This window comes from Falco biarmicus, chromosome 1 (assembly GCF_023638135.1).
Source record: "Falco biarmicus isolate bFalBia1 chromosome 1, bFalBia1.pri, whole genome shotgun sequence".
NCBI lineage: Eukaryota > Metazoa > Chordata > Aves > Falconiformes > Falconidae > Falco > Falco biarmicus.
The window spans coordinates 104,168,085-104,182,733 of NC_079288.1; the positions used below are offsets into that span (position 1 = coordinate 104,168,085).

At 57.6% G+C, this 14,649-nt stretch overlaps 1 protein-coding gene across 1 annotated transcript; it reads right to left on the reverse strand.

Annotated features, from left to right (window-relative positions):
* Positions 1 to 6,488: 6,488 nt before the first annotated feature.
* NEUROG2 (neurogenin 2) lies at positions 6,489 to 7,944 on the reverse strand. The gene has a single exon (XM_056356243.1). The coding sequence runs from the start codon at positions 7,891 to 7,893 to the stop codon at positions 7,198 to 7,200; it is 696 nt and encodes a 231-aa protein (XP_056212218.1). The 5' UTR covers positions 7,894 to 7,944; the 3' UTR covers positions 6,489 to 7,197.
* Positions 7,945 to 14,649: the final 6,705 nt, after the last annotated feature.

A 14,649-nucleotide genomic window follows, 5' to 3' on the forward strand; every position in this document is an offset into this window, starting at 1 on the left:
AACGGAACTTCATCCCGTTCTTTAACCAGGACATCTCGCTGCCAAGCTATTTTTAAGATGCAGCATGTCTTTCATCAAAAGATACCGACTTACTCATGATTCAGTGATTGCCTCTGCTCGCAGCAGCGTGTGCTGCAGGACTGGAGCACCCGCAGCACTAAGGGGAGTGCACGGGTCTCGTAGAGGCAGGTGCAGCACCCCGCTCCCCCTCCCCCCCGAGGGGGTGCCCATGCAGCACGGCCAGCACCCAGGGGTGCCCTGGCAGCACGGCGATGACAGGCAGGGTCACCCTGGCTGGCACCGGCTGCCTTTCCTCCCTCGGTAACAGCCAAGTGAAGCCCAAACGGCCGTGCCGGCTACTGGGGCTGCCGTCCCCTCGGAGCAGGCCATCACGTTAATAGAGGTTGATTTGCAAACGGCGTCACCCCCCCAGTGCCCCCCTTTGCCTGACTCCCGCTTTTCTGCTCAATGGCACAGATGCTGCTTTGTGCTGCCCAGGACCAAGCAGCTATTAGCAGCAAATCCAGCGAGGGAAATTAATGAAGGCGACTACTAATAAAAGACAGCTCAGGACAGCCATACCAACTTGCTCCAAGCAGTAATTAACTTTTTTTAAAACTCATGAAGGTAAATATGCCATCAGCTTTGGTCCAGTCTCTCTTCTTTTTAATAAAAGAAGGGGGAGGGGAGGCGAGGGAAAGGGGATGGCTGTGTGTTGCAGCCGCCCCAGCAGCATCCGTATTCCCTCCCCGCACGCTGCTGGCCGCTGCAAAGCGCTGAACAACCCTCCGTTGCAGGCAGCAGTCCAAAGAATTTTTTTATCCAATCAATTTTTGAAGGCTTTATTTTAAATCTTAGCATCACAAGAGTATTAGCTCTCTTCAACCATAAACCTGACTTCGGCTCAAGGAGTCACAGGGATGAGAAGGTTGCCAGAAGGTTGCCAGACCCGCACAAATGTGGCAGCACCATAGGCTGAAGGCAGGATATATCCTTCAGTCAAAGGTATCAGTTAGCTTGTTGCTCTGTTGCTCTGCAAGAGTCTTAAGCTTTAAGACGTAAGATTTGGCCCCATAGTCAGACAAAAACCTACACCAGGTTAAAAAAGAACGAATCCCACCAGGATTTCTGTTCATGCAAGCGGGCTGCAGCACTGCGATTGCTGTATAAAAGATGGGTGCTGGAGATTTTGCCTGTATGGTATGGGAATCGGGTCTGCATGGGCCAAATCCACACATAATGGAGGCAAAATGTGTGAAGTACAAGCCCTTAAGGATTTGGGGTGTGTGATTCACACCCTCCAGGTGATGAATTCCAACCCCTGCCCCCATTCCTATGCCTCTGCAAAGCCCTGCAAAATATCTGGCGGCTCTTGACCCTACGGGCAGCCTGGCACTTCACAAGATCCTGAATTGCCACTTCACATTCACTGGGACACCTGCCTTTATCCCAAACACTGGTCTGCAAGGGCAAGCCCGCGCTGCCACCCGGGCAGCTCACGCTGCTTGGTTCCCTGCTGATGCGATGGGCTGAGGCCAAGTAGCTCCTTTCCACCGTGGACCAGCTTGGAGGTGCCACTGGGTGCAGCTGCCGAGCCGCTTGCTGCCGAGGCGGGCTCGCCTGCTAAGCTTTCTAGCCTGCCTTGAAAAACACCGGCTTAGATTCATGTCACCGTTAGCCTTGCTCCTGGCGCACTTTTATTCCTTCACGCTGAGTTTATCTGATTACTTCAGCCAAGGGAAACAGACGGCCTGTTGACATCCCCAGAGAATGCTCAAAATGCCCCCTCCCCAGGCAGAGAGCGGCCTGCAGGACAGGCGGGAGGGGGGGCAGCAAGTCGCAAGGGCTTGATGGCTGCCAGGCAAAGCAACACCCCAAATAGCAGCAGAAATACTGCAAAGCCGGGGGCCCAGGGCGCTGGCTGCAAAGCTGGGGGTCCAAGCGCTCCCATTGTCTAGGAGGGCTGGGATCTGGGATCTGGTTCTGGTCCTTTCCCGAAATCAAACTGGGAAAGAGGGCTTTGCCAGGCTTCCGCAGCAGCTGAGCGCCTCAGGGCTGGAGTTGTGACTGTGTGAGGCTGGGATGCGCTCCTGCTGGCAGTGCCGGGAGCGCTGGCATCCCCTACCAACGTGCGGCCTTCTCAGCAAGGCCAGGCCGACCTCATCCCTTCCCCCACCAGGGCCGTGCCCCTCTCCACCACCCCCTAACTCGCACCACTTCTGCCACCCATGTCCTCTGGTGCCTGGAGGACACGTGCCCTGTCCCATGAGAGCATGGCAGGGAGAGCGAGCCGGGCACAAACCCAGACATCCCCAGCCACCTGCAGCCCCCCGGGCAGCACGGCCGGCATCCCCCCCCACCCCCGGGGGGCTCCTGGCCCCCCAGGACCTCCCCTCACCCCATGGCTGGAGCAGCAGCTGCCACTCGTGGCTCATGCCCCCGGGGTGCCAGTCCCCTTCCCTGACATGTAGCCCCACTGCCAGCTCCCCGAGCCCCCAGGTACCGAACCCCCTCCCCAACTCATTGTAACCCCTGCACTGGTCGGGGCTCTGCGAGGTGGCTGTGGAGAGGGGACGTGTGATAAAAACATGGCAGAGAGTGCAAGGGTGGGCAACAGGACCCTCGGAGGCTGGAGGAGCTCGGCTGCGATGGGAACTGAGATGGTGATGGCCCTTCCCCCAGCAGCTGCTCTGAAATACTTCTGAAACATCATCAAAATGAAAAGGTGATATTTTTTTTGGAGAGATCTGCTTAAAAGCTTTCGCTGTCTTTCGGCATTAAATCAGTTTAGGGAGAAGAGACTATGAAATTCCCATCTGAGGAGTATGAGCCCGAAATTTGAGGACTAGCCCCACTATGTACAAAGCAAGCAAATGAAACCAGTGAAAGGCCAAGTCCCCGAGGAGAAAGTAGTGAATTGCAAAAAAAAAAAAAAAACCACCAACCCAACCCCAGCCTGTGGGGAAAGGCAGAGCCTGAGGCGAGGCAGTGGGAAGGTGTGTGCCCCACCGACTTCTCCAGCCTGAAATGATGAAAGGCAAAACTTGCCTTGTCGGCAATGGAAATGAGAGGGTTGGGGGGGAGTTAAAGGGCAGCCGGGGGATGGAGCAGAGCGCTGCCAGGCTGGGGACCGCCAGGGGACTGTCTGTCCCAAGGCTGAAGGTGGCAATGCGAAGATTGCGTGGGGTCTTGCTTTTCATCTGCAGAGAAACATGCACAAAAATACATTTTACAAATATTTTGGGGTGGGCTCTCATTAAATCTCCTTGACTGGCGTACGCACTTTCCTAGAGGACGCAAGAAAAGATGTATCTGTTTAATATCCCAGATGACCAGTCCTTTCAATTACAGCAACATTAGGCGATAACTGATGTACCCAGTGTCAAAAAAACAGCCAGTGTGTGCTTAATTACTTAATGTCATACACATTTCAATAACAGAGTCATTAGGGAGCACCACAGGATGGCCCGTAGCAGGTGAACCCTCATCTGGTTCTTTCCCAGCATAACGGCATTACCTCTTCACCATCAGGATACCCAAGTATCACTGTGGCAACAAAATGATCGAACCAATAAAACCCGAGGAGCAATGGACCCTGAACCCCAGCCCGAGGCACCTGAATAAGGGTTTAGGAAATTTGCTTCTTTAGTGAGACCCTTCATGCTGAGCCTCACTGTCTTCAGCTTTACTGAGAAAACTCCCTAAGTTGAATTTTCAGCCCTCCCAGGTCTTCTGCCTTCATTTTGAATCTCAGTGAGCATCAGCGAGGTGCCCGAGCCCGAGTGGCCAGCTCTCTGCCTTGGCTTGTAGCATTCGCCTAGGAGGGAGGGCGAAAGCTGTGCTTCAGAGCCGCCAGCCAGATGAGGGCTGTGTCAGGGGCGCTCTTTTTAATTATGGCAATACGCTGAAAGATTTATGTCTGACATGAAAGCAAGCAAGCGCAAGCCCTTGGGGTGCGGCTGCTGTCACACCGGCACTAGTTTGGCTTCTTGTCGCTATTCTTATGCCAAGGAGGGCTGTAAACCCCCTCGGGGGCCATAGAGCTGCCCCTCCAGTGCTGACGGCACAGAGAAGCTTTTATGCCAAAATACAACACACAGAAGGATCATAAACACGTGTTATTATGGCAAGGTGCTGCCATGGAAACCACCTCCAGGTTTTCCACTTCATCTGAAGAGATGCTTTCCCATCCTTCATCCCCTGGTCCACTTCCAGGTTGGCTGCGATTGTCTCTGCAGCCACGGGCTGATTTCCCGATGCTCTGGGGAGCCACAGCTCTGGTCAGGGCAGGATCTCCCACCACCTCCAAAAATCAGTCTTCAGAAAGAAAAGAGGGAAATAAAAGAAAAAAAGGGAAGAGGGAAATAAACTCCTTCAGGTTTAGAGGGAAGCAAGAGGGGAATAAACTCTTTTGGCCACAGTCAAAGTTAAAACTGGGACGTGGGTGAATGGGAACGCGGCCTCTCCAGCTGACCCTTGGCCAGAACTGCCTCCGCCTCCCGTCTCCTCCAAGGGCATCTCCAGCCGTGCTGGCAGCCCTGCCCAGGGACCAGGAAAGTTTGGCTTGCATGGCTCCCACCCTAAACCCCGCACTCAGCCGCAGAACATCCCTCTCCTGGCCCTCACGCCCCATCCTCCCACGCTACTTGTGCTTTTTCCCATGGTGGTTCCTGTTGCCGTGGCCCTGGCAGGATGGGTAATGCTCCTGCTAACAGGGTCTGTACCTGGGATGGAAGGAAATACCTCCAAGGATGCTGAAACGGGCAAGACCCGGCGTCCCTCCCTGGGGACTGTTGGAGAGAGCATCCTGGTGCTGAGCCACCCGAGCCGTCCCTCCGGCTCCTGCCTGGCTCTGGCTCGCCACCAAGGGAGCAGAAGCACGTCCCATCCCTCCCGGCCTTTGAAGAGCCGAAGGCACCTACTCCAGCGCCTCTTAAAAGCACGAGAGAAACGGGGAAGGACAATGAGACCCGACCAGAAAAGACGGAGAGGGCGAGCGAGGCACTAGCCTTCTTTTTGGCATTCCTGGAGTTTAATCATTAAAAGGGGTCGTTAAAAGAGAGCGAGAGTGAAAAACCCGCTCCCGACGGGCTGCCCCACACACTGCCAGCGGATTGAAAGGCTCCCTCTTGTTTTGTTCCTTCTGGCCCGTGGCAGATTTGGGGGACACAGCTTCATCTTGCTGGCCACATCAAAGCAGTGATTATGCAAATGCGCCCACTTTTTTTTAAGGAATTATTTATCACACAATAACCCCCCTGCCAGGGGGGGAAACAATAGATCAGGCTAGATAGCGCTGCTCGCCCGAGGCTGCGGGGCTGGGGGGAGGCCGAACCCCCGCACGTTTTATTGGCCTAACCTAATTTCACTAATTCTCTTTTCACACGTTTGTGGGGTTTTTTTTCTCCCCCCTCCACCCACCCACCCCCACCCCTTTCTGGGACGTTGCTCCCAGGATCCAGGGGGCACCGGGTGGGATTCATGTGCTGCACATTTTATTTAATTAATACATTCAGGCGCCTCTGCCGGTTTTTAATGATTTCCAGGTGTTTGTACCCAGAAGTCACAAAGTGTTCCCGGGCGCATGGGGGCAATGATTGAGGGGCCGTGGCGGCCTCCAGCATCTCTCCCCCCCCAAGTCGTGACATCCCTGGCCATGTGCTGTTGGTACCCACGCTGAGCACGGCTGCCTGCCATGACCGAACTCAACCCCCTGGACTTGCCTGTGCCTTGAGTTTCATCCACCCCTCAGAGAGACAGAGAAACTGTTCCTCTTTAAACCCATGCTGCTTTTTTTTTCTTGACTCAGTAACATTTCTTTCCTACAGCCTTGTCTGTGAAATCCAGGAGCCATCAGCCTGAGGTGCAGTGAGCAGTTTATCCATCCATCCATCCATCCATCCAGTGTTTGCTGTGCAGTGTCTTCTGTACAAAGAGGCACAAGTGACACTGTCGGTAAACTTCCACCAGACTGACTTTATATATATATATATACACACACACACTGTGCTACCAGCCACATGAGGAACCCAAGACCAGGAATGAAACGCCACGACAAGAGGCAGCGACTGAGCCATGTGCATCTTTCTGATGGTGCCCGTCCCCTCTAAAGCCAGCCTGCGGCTCCACTTGGCTGGAAACCCAGGAGATTTTCCTTGGTTCGGATCCACTTCTCTCCCTGCTCCACCCCCACCCCAGTGGTGAGCTGCCATCCCCAAGAGCTCAGTCTTACTCTTACTCTGCAGAAAAAAGGGGGGTTCTTTTAAGAAGTCAAAGGAAATTTCCAGAATTGAACTGCCCGTCAGTCAGCCTGCTGGGGCCACAGCAGCTCCGGTGGCCCTGAGCGCTGCCATGGTTCTGCCTGCAGAGGTGGCTGTCACCAGCTACCTGCTGGGGGGGGGGCATTTGTCACCCCAAGGCCCTGCGAGCTCCTGCCACATCCTGGCTTTCACCAGGGGCAAGGATGGGTGCCGGCCACCGGCACGTAAAGCAGCAAAAGCAACGACCCGAAAGTTATGAAAATTAGAGATTTTTATTTATATTTTATCACAAGAACAATCCCTTTGCTCTTCAGTTGTAAATACATACTGGAATAAACTCTGTAAATTATACAAAAAAATACATCTTTTCCATGAAATCTGTCTTTACAATAAATAAATGTGAACACGTGTGTGGCTGATCGCTGTAATGTTCCGTGTCTGTTTAGGTTTTCAGTCTGTTGATTTATTTTTAATCTCCTGAAAGAAGGGGGGAGTTCCTCGTCCCCTAAAGGTCGAAATAAATAATGCATGAGGGGGTCCCCCCCCTCCCCATGCCCCGGCCCCCCCCCGCCTTTCCTCTACGGTTTTTTTTTTTCTTTTGATAGAGAGTTCAGCCTAAATTTCCACGCTTGCATTCAGCCCTCACAAAGCCTACAAATTATACAATGACTTCTAACCCGGACCCCTAGCAAAACAATTTATTTTTTTCCCCCCTTCCCACCCCCTCCCCGCCTATAAATCATAAGGGACAGATGGCACGGGGGGGGGGCGAGGGGATGGGGGACACAAAAGCCCCGGTGACAGATCTGGGAAACGGGACAAAGTGCACATCGGCGAGAGCAAGCAGGTTTGCTTTGGCAGGTGCCGCCGCCCCGGCCGCCCTGGGAAGCGGGCAGATGGGGAGCCCCGGGGGGAGCCCCGGCACCGCCGGGCCGGGCTACAGGCAGCGCCGGGGCGGCGGGGCGGGGGCGAAGCGGCCCGGCCAGTGCTCGGCGTCCGAGGCGGAGCCGGCGGGGCTGGCGGGCGATAAAGTGCAGGCGTAGGGGGAGGCGGAGGGTGCGGGGCTGGCGGCCCCCCCGCTCCAGGAGGAGGCGGGCGAGGGGCTGCCCTCGACGGGGCCACCCCCCCCCGGCCCCGCCGCCGCCTCCGGGCCGAGCCGCGCCGCCCCTGCCAGCCGCAGGGTCTCGGTGAGCGCCCAGATGTAGTTGTGGGCGAAGCGCAGCGTCTCGATCTTGGTGAGCTTGGCGTCCTCGGGGAAGGTGGGCAGCACGTCGCGGAGGGCGTCCAGCGCCGCGTTCAGGTTGTGCATGCGGTTGCGCTCCCGGTTGTTGGCCTTCAGCCGCCGGCTCCGCTTGATGCGCTGCGCCGTCTCCGCCGTGCGGGCCGGCCGCGGGGCCCCGCGGGACCGCCCCGCCCGCCGCTTCCCCTCCGCCCGCCGCAGCCCCGGCGCCTCCACTGGCCGCGCCGGCGAGGCGGCCCGCAGCGCCCGCAGCTGCTGCTCCTCCTCCTCCTCCTCCTCCTCCTCCTCCTCCGCGCTGGACGGCAGCGAGGGCGAGGGGGCGGGCGAGGCCAGGCCCAGCAGCAGCAGCTCGTCTTCGGCCGGCGGCGCCAGGCTCTCCGCCTTCACCAGCATCCTGCCGCCGGTCGGCACCCCTCGCCCGGCCGGCCCGGCCGCGGTTTAACGGTTCGACGGGGCGGGCGGGAGAAGGGGAGGGGTGGCGGGGGGGGAGGGGAAGGGAGGGAGGGGGGGGGCGCGGCGCTGGCACGCGCCCCGGGGCGGCGGCGGCAGCGGCGGAGCTGCCCGGGGCCCGGCGGCTGCGTGTCTGGCACACGACCCTCCTTAACACCCCTTATATACCCCGCGGGGAACAATCAAACCTGCCCCCGGGGCCCCCGCGCCCCGCCCGCGCCGCCCGCGCCTCAATGGAGGGCGCCGGGGGCCCCCCCGGGGCCGGGGCCGCGCCATTGGTGCCTCGCGCTCGGCTGGAGCGTGCCGCTAATTTCTTAATGAATGGCGGGGGGGGGTCGCGAGGCGCAGCTGGCCAATCAGGGTGCCTCGCGCGCCACGCGCGCCGGAGCCGGCTCCCTTTCAGCCTCTCATTGAGGGGCGGCGGCGGCACCTCCCGCCCCGGTGTGTGTGTGTGGCGGGAGCGGGGGGGGGTCCCCAACGCCGGACCCCGCTCCCTGGGGGGCTGCGGCTTTTTTGGGGGGGGGCCGTGGGGAATAACGGGCCGTGCTGGGAGCGCTGCGCTCGCGGCACCGCAGCCCCACGCCGCGCTGCGGGCCGGGGGCCGGGGAGCTGCCCGGCGGGACGGGACCGGGGGCGCGGCTGATGCCGGCTGGGCGTGAGCCAGCGGCGTGCCCGGGTGGCCGGCAGCGGCCTGGCTTGTGCCAGAGCCAGCGTGGCCAGCAGGGCCGGGACAGGGACCGTGCCCTGTGCTCGGCACCGGGGGCTGCACCTCGCACCCTGCGCTCGGCCCCTCGCTGCACGGGGGACACTGAGGGGCTGCAGCGTGCCCAGGGATGGGCAGGGGGCTGGGGAAGGGGCTGGGGCACAAGGCTGCTGGGGGGCAGCTGGGGGTGCTTAGCCTGGAGTGGGGGCAGCTCGGGGGGCCTGACCGCTCCCCACAGCTGCCTGACAGGGGCTGTGAGGGGGGGTCGGTCTCTGCTCCCAGGGAACAAGCGACAGGACAAGAGGGAACGGCCCCAGGCTGTGCCAGGGCAGGTTTAGGCTGGATATCGGGGAAAAAAGTCTTCAGGGAAAGGGTGGCCCGGCACGGGCACAGGCTGCCCGGGGAGGGGGCGGCGTCACCAGCCGGGGGGGTTTAACACACACACAGATGCGGCGCTTGGGGCCATGGTCAGCGGTGGGCTCGCTGGGCTCACAGCTCCTTCCCAACAGACATGACGCCGCGCTTCTCTGAGCGCATCTGCCATGGTTTGCAGCCCTGGGGGATGGCAGAGGTGGGTGCTGGAGGGAGACCCCTGCGGGGACAGGGACAGCAGAGGAGCTTTGGACGGCACACAATGAATACACAACTTTTCCAGGGTGGGGGGAAGCTGCCTTTGTGGCTGCCAGCAGTGGTACCGCTCTGCCCTGGAGGCAGCGTGCCCCTGGGATGCATCTGCTCCCCAAGGCCGGGTGCTGAGGCACAGCCCTGGGCTGCCCTTGCCCCTTCCCCTCTGTTTGCAGCAGGTTCTGTGAGGAGCAGAACAAGCCTGAGGGGAGAACAAGCCATGTCCCTCCGTGGTTTGGCAGTCGGGAGAGCCATGGTCCCAGCGCATGGGCTGCGGTCCTTGCTCAGAGCTGTCAAACGCAACTCTTGGACACAACATAGGCTCAAGAAGACTTTAAAAAAAAACAACACCACAACTTGTCAATCCACCGGGAAAGCCTTCCCCACCCCCCTCCCCACTTCTCTTCCAGACCACCCTCTGGGGCAGAAAGCCCCAGTGAATAGCTGGGCCTGGCGACATGCCCCTGGGGTCAGCAGGCTCACTCTGTCTGATAGACCCACGGGGAAGGAACGACGGGGAAGGAATGACGGCGAGGATGTACAAAACAAAAACCGGAGGGTGGAGTGGTGTCCTCCCTGTGTGGGAACTCCCTCACTGAGGCACTTTCGGGGAGTCGGGTTTTGAAACAGAATTTTGGTGGTGGTGAAAAAAGCCCAAAATAGACGAAAGAGTTAAAATCTCAGCCAACTTCTCGCCCTGCACTCTGCAAACACGCACATGGCTCAGTCCCTTGCTTGTGCTGAGTTTGTGGCCTGTCTCACTCCCCACGAGAGCGATCGCAGCCGGGCGGCTGCCTCGAATGGTGCTCGGTGTACTCAAGGGTTGGCTTTCACAGCCTGGCTCCGTGTGCTGCCGTTCTACAGCCAAGGACTGTGACTGGATACGTCCTCCTCTAACATCAGTGGCTGCCCACTACGATGATTTAGCCGATCTATTAGAAAATCTCTGTGAGTCTACTCTCGCCTCCTTTTGAAAAATGGAAGATCTGTAGGTCCCCCCGACATCCTGGCAGAGTGACACAAAGGGACATTCTTTCATTTTCAGCATCTTAAAGCGCGGAGCAGAGTCACCTGTGACTGGGCCGGCCTGGCCCTCTGCCCCCACCCCGATTACTGAGATTTCTGTCCTTCTGTCACCCCTGTGAAAGCGATGGAGACGTTAGGCGGAGGTGGCAAAGCAGTGGGGAAAGCGGCCGCGGTGCTGGGGGGCAGCAGGAGGGCACAAGCCCAGCTTTTTCCAGACCCGGGGCGTGTAACCCATTGGGTTACACCTTTTTGGGTGTTACAAGCCTTTTTGGGGTTCAGCCCAATTCCTGCCGCCAGCCTGCCGCGGTGCAGTGGTTTTCTCCGCAGGGCTGAGCACAAGGTAACTGAGGATCAGTTGGCTACTGAGTCCTCACAACCCTCCCAGTGCAGCAGGTCCAAGAGGCGCTTGTGTGGTCTGCGGCCGGCCCCGGCGGAGTGAGGGTCGAGCTGCTCCGCCGAGAGCCACGGGGCTGGGAGCAGCGGGGGGAGCGGGAGTGCTGCTGCTGCTGCTGCTGCCCACTGCCTGAACTGTCCTCCAAGGGTCAAACTGTTCAACTTCAGCCCCTTTGCCAGACTCAATCCTACTTTACGGGAACAAAAGCCCAAAGTAGGCGACGATCAAGAAATGGGAGCACAATGATTTAAGCTTATCACACAGCCCAGAAATAAAGGACACTGAGCTTGTGTGCGGGAGAGGGGGAGACCTTCAGAAAGGCTTTGTTTGCTGTAAGAAGATTGAACTCTGAGGCGACCCAATAGCCCTAAAAGTTTAGGGTCTGTGTTGCTGAGAGACCTTTGGATACAGCCCATCCACACTTCGACCTCACAAGTCGTGAGCCAGCATTAATGGCTTGCCTGCCCCAGGTGAACGGGGGCGTGACACCCCCGGGGGAAAGGCAGGGGACAGTGCTGCAGGGGCGGGATGGCCTGACCCCTCCCAGTGCTGTCTCGCTCACACCCACTTGTGGGTCTCCTGCGGGTTGGGGGGGACCAGAGCTGCCCACACCAGGGTCCCCCCTGCACCCTGAATTCTGGGGGGACCAGCCTATGGCAGCACCCACAAACCTCGCGAGAGGTTAAACTGGGGGTCAGAATATGCCCCCACACAGCAGGGTACCAGGGTGCTCTGTGGAGGGGAGAAATCAGGCTGTTGTGGGGTTGTGTCCCCGCCTTCGCCCCAAGCCGGGTCCTTCCTGACCCCCCTGTGCACACTGCAGCGAAAAGGGCTGCAGGGAGGGGCAGGAACCAGCCCCCCGACTCCCAAGCCACATTAGCAAATCTGGAGTTTGTTTTGGGATCAAGGTGAGGAGGGGTCTCTCCCTCAGAGCGCTGCCCCAGCATCCTTCCCTAGCACCCCCCTGCCCTGGGCAGACAAGCCCCTTGTCGGGGGCCGATTGTTCCTGGCAGATTTGCATGGCAGGTGCAGGCCTGTGGAGCGATTTTGCCGTCCCGAGTCTTGCCTGGTCCCCCCCCCCCAAGAGGGTTTGCCTCCCCCCCCTTGTGAAAAAAGGCTGCCGATGCCTTCCTTTCCCATGAAGAAGAGAAGAAGCTTGAGGATCGCGTGAACACGCTTCAGTTTTCTTATTCTTTTCTATAGATGTGGGGAAAAGAACAGCCGATTGTGTGAAAAACCCAGTGCCTGCAAAAAGGGACATTGGCCATCCAGGCGAAGGTGCGCGAGGGAGAGCACTAATCGCTGAACCAGGAGACAAATACGATTACCAGCTCCGAGCCTTGAGTCAGAAAGTCTCATAGACTTTAAGATGTTAATCCCCAACATAATCCTTCCTTTGGCGTGTAGGAATAGTGCAGCCACAAGAGTTGTTTTGTTATTTATATTGGCGTTTAATAAAACTCAGCCAGTGGTGAATGGGCTGCCCACTCTCCAATGGTAATTAATTCCCTATTTCAGTGACCCAATTGTGCTGGGATAGAGCAGTGGGACAGTCCTACTGCCCCAACCCGCCTTTGTGCAGCTACACAGCTCTCGTGCTTCAACAGCTATGGAAACTCATTCTTTTGATGTCATTCAATGAGTTTTCCTTGGGCATCTTCTAAACTTCAAGGACCCTTTTCTTTCTCGAACGCCTGAAAAGCAGGACTAGCTTGACCACCTCTGTAGAATTTAATGATTTGGTGAAAGGGCCTTTTTGGGGGTTTGTGTAAGGAAAGAGAGAAAGAAAATTTGGCAGGCTGCTATCAAACAGGGGGCTATCCAAACTCGAGCGCACTGAACTCATTCAGCTCCTAATTTATACAGGTCTTAAAAGCCACTCTTCCTCACGCAGAATACTTCGGGGCTTCTCTTAGTCAAGGCATTTCTAGAAGGGATTTGCTAGTAAGCAGATAACTGCTTCACACACACCACAGATTCAAACGGGACTGCGGATGAGTACGGACAAAACAAATCACGTTTTGAGGCGGCATTTCCATCCACCAAAAGGAAAAAGAACAAGATCCCCAGAATGGGTCATGCTGCCGTTAAAAAGCACGCCCGAGGCTTGCACCTTTTGGCTCTTGGGTGGAGCGGGAGCGGTGAAGTTGCTACAGAAGGAGTGTGTGAAATGAACACGTGAAGAACATGTAGTAACCCTGCAAAGCCTCTCCGGTACGGGCAGCCTCTTCTATGTCTTTATACACACTTCCAAAAAAAAAAAAAAAAAAAAAAACCCTTCGCAAGTCACAAACAATTCAGGATTCAACTAAGAAAACACAGAGTGAACCATATGGCCGGGGTGGCTCGAGTTGGCTGCATTTTCCCCCAGACAAAGAAGGGATTGAGAGTTGAAGGAAAGGAGAAAAAAACCAACTTTCCGGCTGATGAAGCTGTTGTCTGGAGGCAATGATCCCAAATCTCAAGGCTTTATTCCAGGCTCCGACTGAGACGTGATATGTCATATGATTAGCATCTTTCATATTTACAAGAGTAGTACGGGCTGCCAGTCTTTAGAGAAAAGCGAGAGAAAGAAGGGGCATATGCTGAAATGGATTTAGCATTTGAAAGAGAGAAAAGAGAGCGGATAAATACACTTAAACGAGGATTTAGTTTTACTCCCGTTGAGTTCTAATGGGTTGTTGATTGAGATTTTAGGGAGCTGGAACAGAGGTGTCAGCAGTAATTTAAAGGCGCTATTCAACCCTCCGTTGCTCCTTCTTTTTCCCTGCTTCGCTCCTACGCGCCTCTCACCCCACTGCGCACCCAAGCGCCCACGGTTCTCCCGAATGAGGAGTGATGCCCCGCGCCCGGGGTCCCTTGCGGTGCCTCTGTCTCCTCCTGGTGCCGGGTCCCCCCTGGTGCGCGGGGTCCCTGCGGGTGCCGGGTCCTCCCCGGTGCCCCTGGTCCCTCCCGTGCCCGTGGTCTCCCCCGGTGCCGGTACCGCATCCCTGCCGGTGCCCCAGGTCCCAGCGCAGGCTCCACCGGGCGGGCGGCGCCACCTAGCGGCGGCGGCGGCGCACCGGTAGCCCCCGCTCCCCTCACCCCCCCCCTCCCCCCGTAGCCCGAGCGGGTCAGTCACCTGGCAATGTCAAATACCATTTGGCAGCGCTCGATGAGGTTTTTCACCCGCCGGCAGGGACACCTTCAACGAGACCCGGGTTGCTCAGAGCCCTCTCGAACCGGACCCTGAACGCTGCTGGGCTGGGGCATCGCTTTGCTGGGTGGAACATTTATTCCGCGTATCTAGCCTGAATCTGCCCCTTTTTTAGTTAAAACCAGTCACCCTTGTCCTGTCGCTACAGGCCATAATACGTCTGTCCCCATCTATTTTACAAGCCCCCTAAAGTACTGAAAGGCCACCAGAAGGGCACCCTGGAGCCTTCCCTGGGCTGAGTGACCCCACTGCTCCCAGCAGAGACCGGTTCTGTGGCCTCCTCTGGACCCTCTCCAACAGCTCCATGTCTTTCCCATGCAGAGAATCCCAGAGCTGGACACAACCCCTGGTCAGGTCTATCCAACGTGGAACAGAAGGGTGGAATCACCTCCCTCGGCCTGCTGCTGGCCACGCTGCTTTGGATGCAGCCCAGGATACAGCTGGCTTTCTTTTAGTAACAGTTTTTCTAATAAAATAGGAGGGTGAAGCAGCAGGCTCCATGTCTCAGTGGCAGCCTCTGGAAAAGCACCTGGGCAGGAGCCTGAAAGAGCCGTCAGGGTGACAGCTAAGGCGGATGCTAAACCATACGTTTTGCCTTTGTTTCCAGGCGCAGCAGCGAGGTGGCTCAGGGTTTTCACGCACCCGCTAGCCGCTGCGGGTGGCAGGTCTCAAACGGGTGCAGAGAAGCAGGCATGCACAGTCCGCTCGCGCCTGCGGCTGAGGGTTTACGTGTGGGTTGGTGGGACTTGCTGTCCA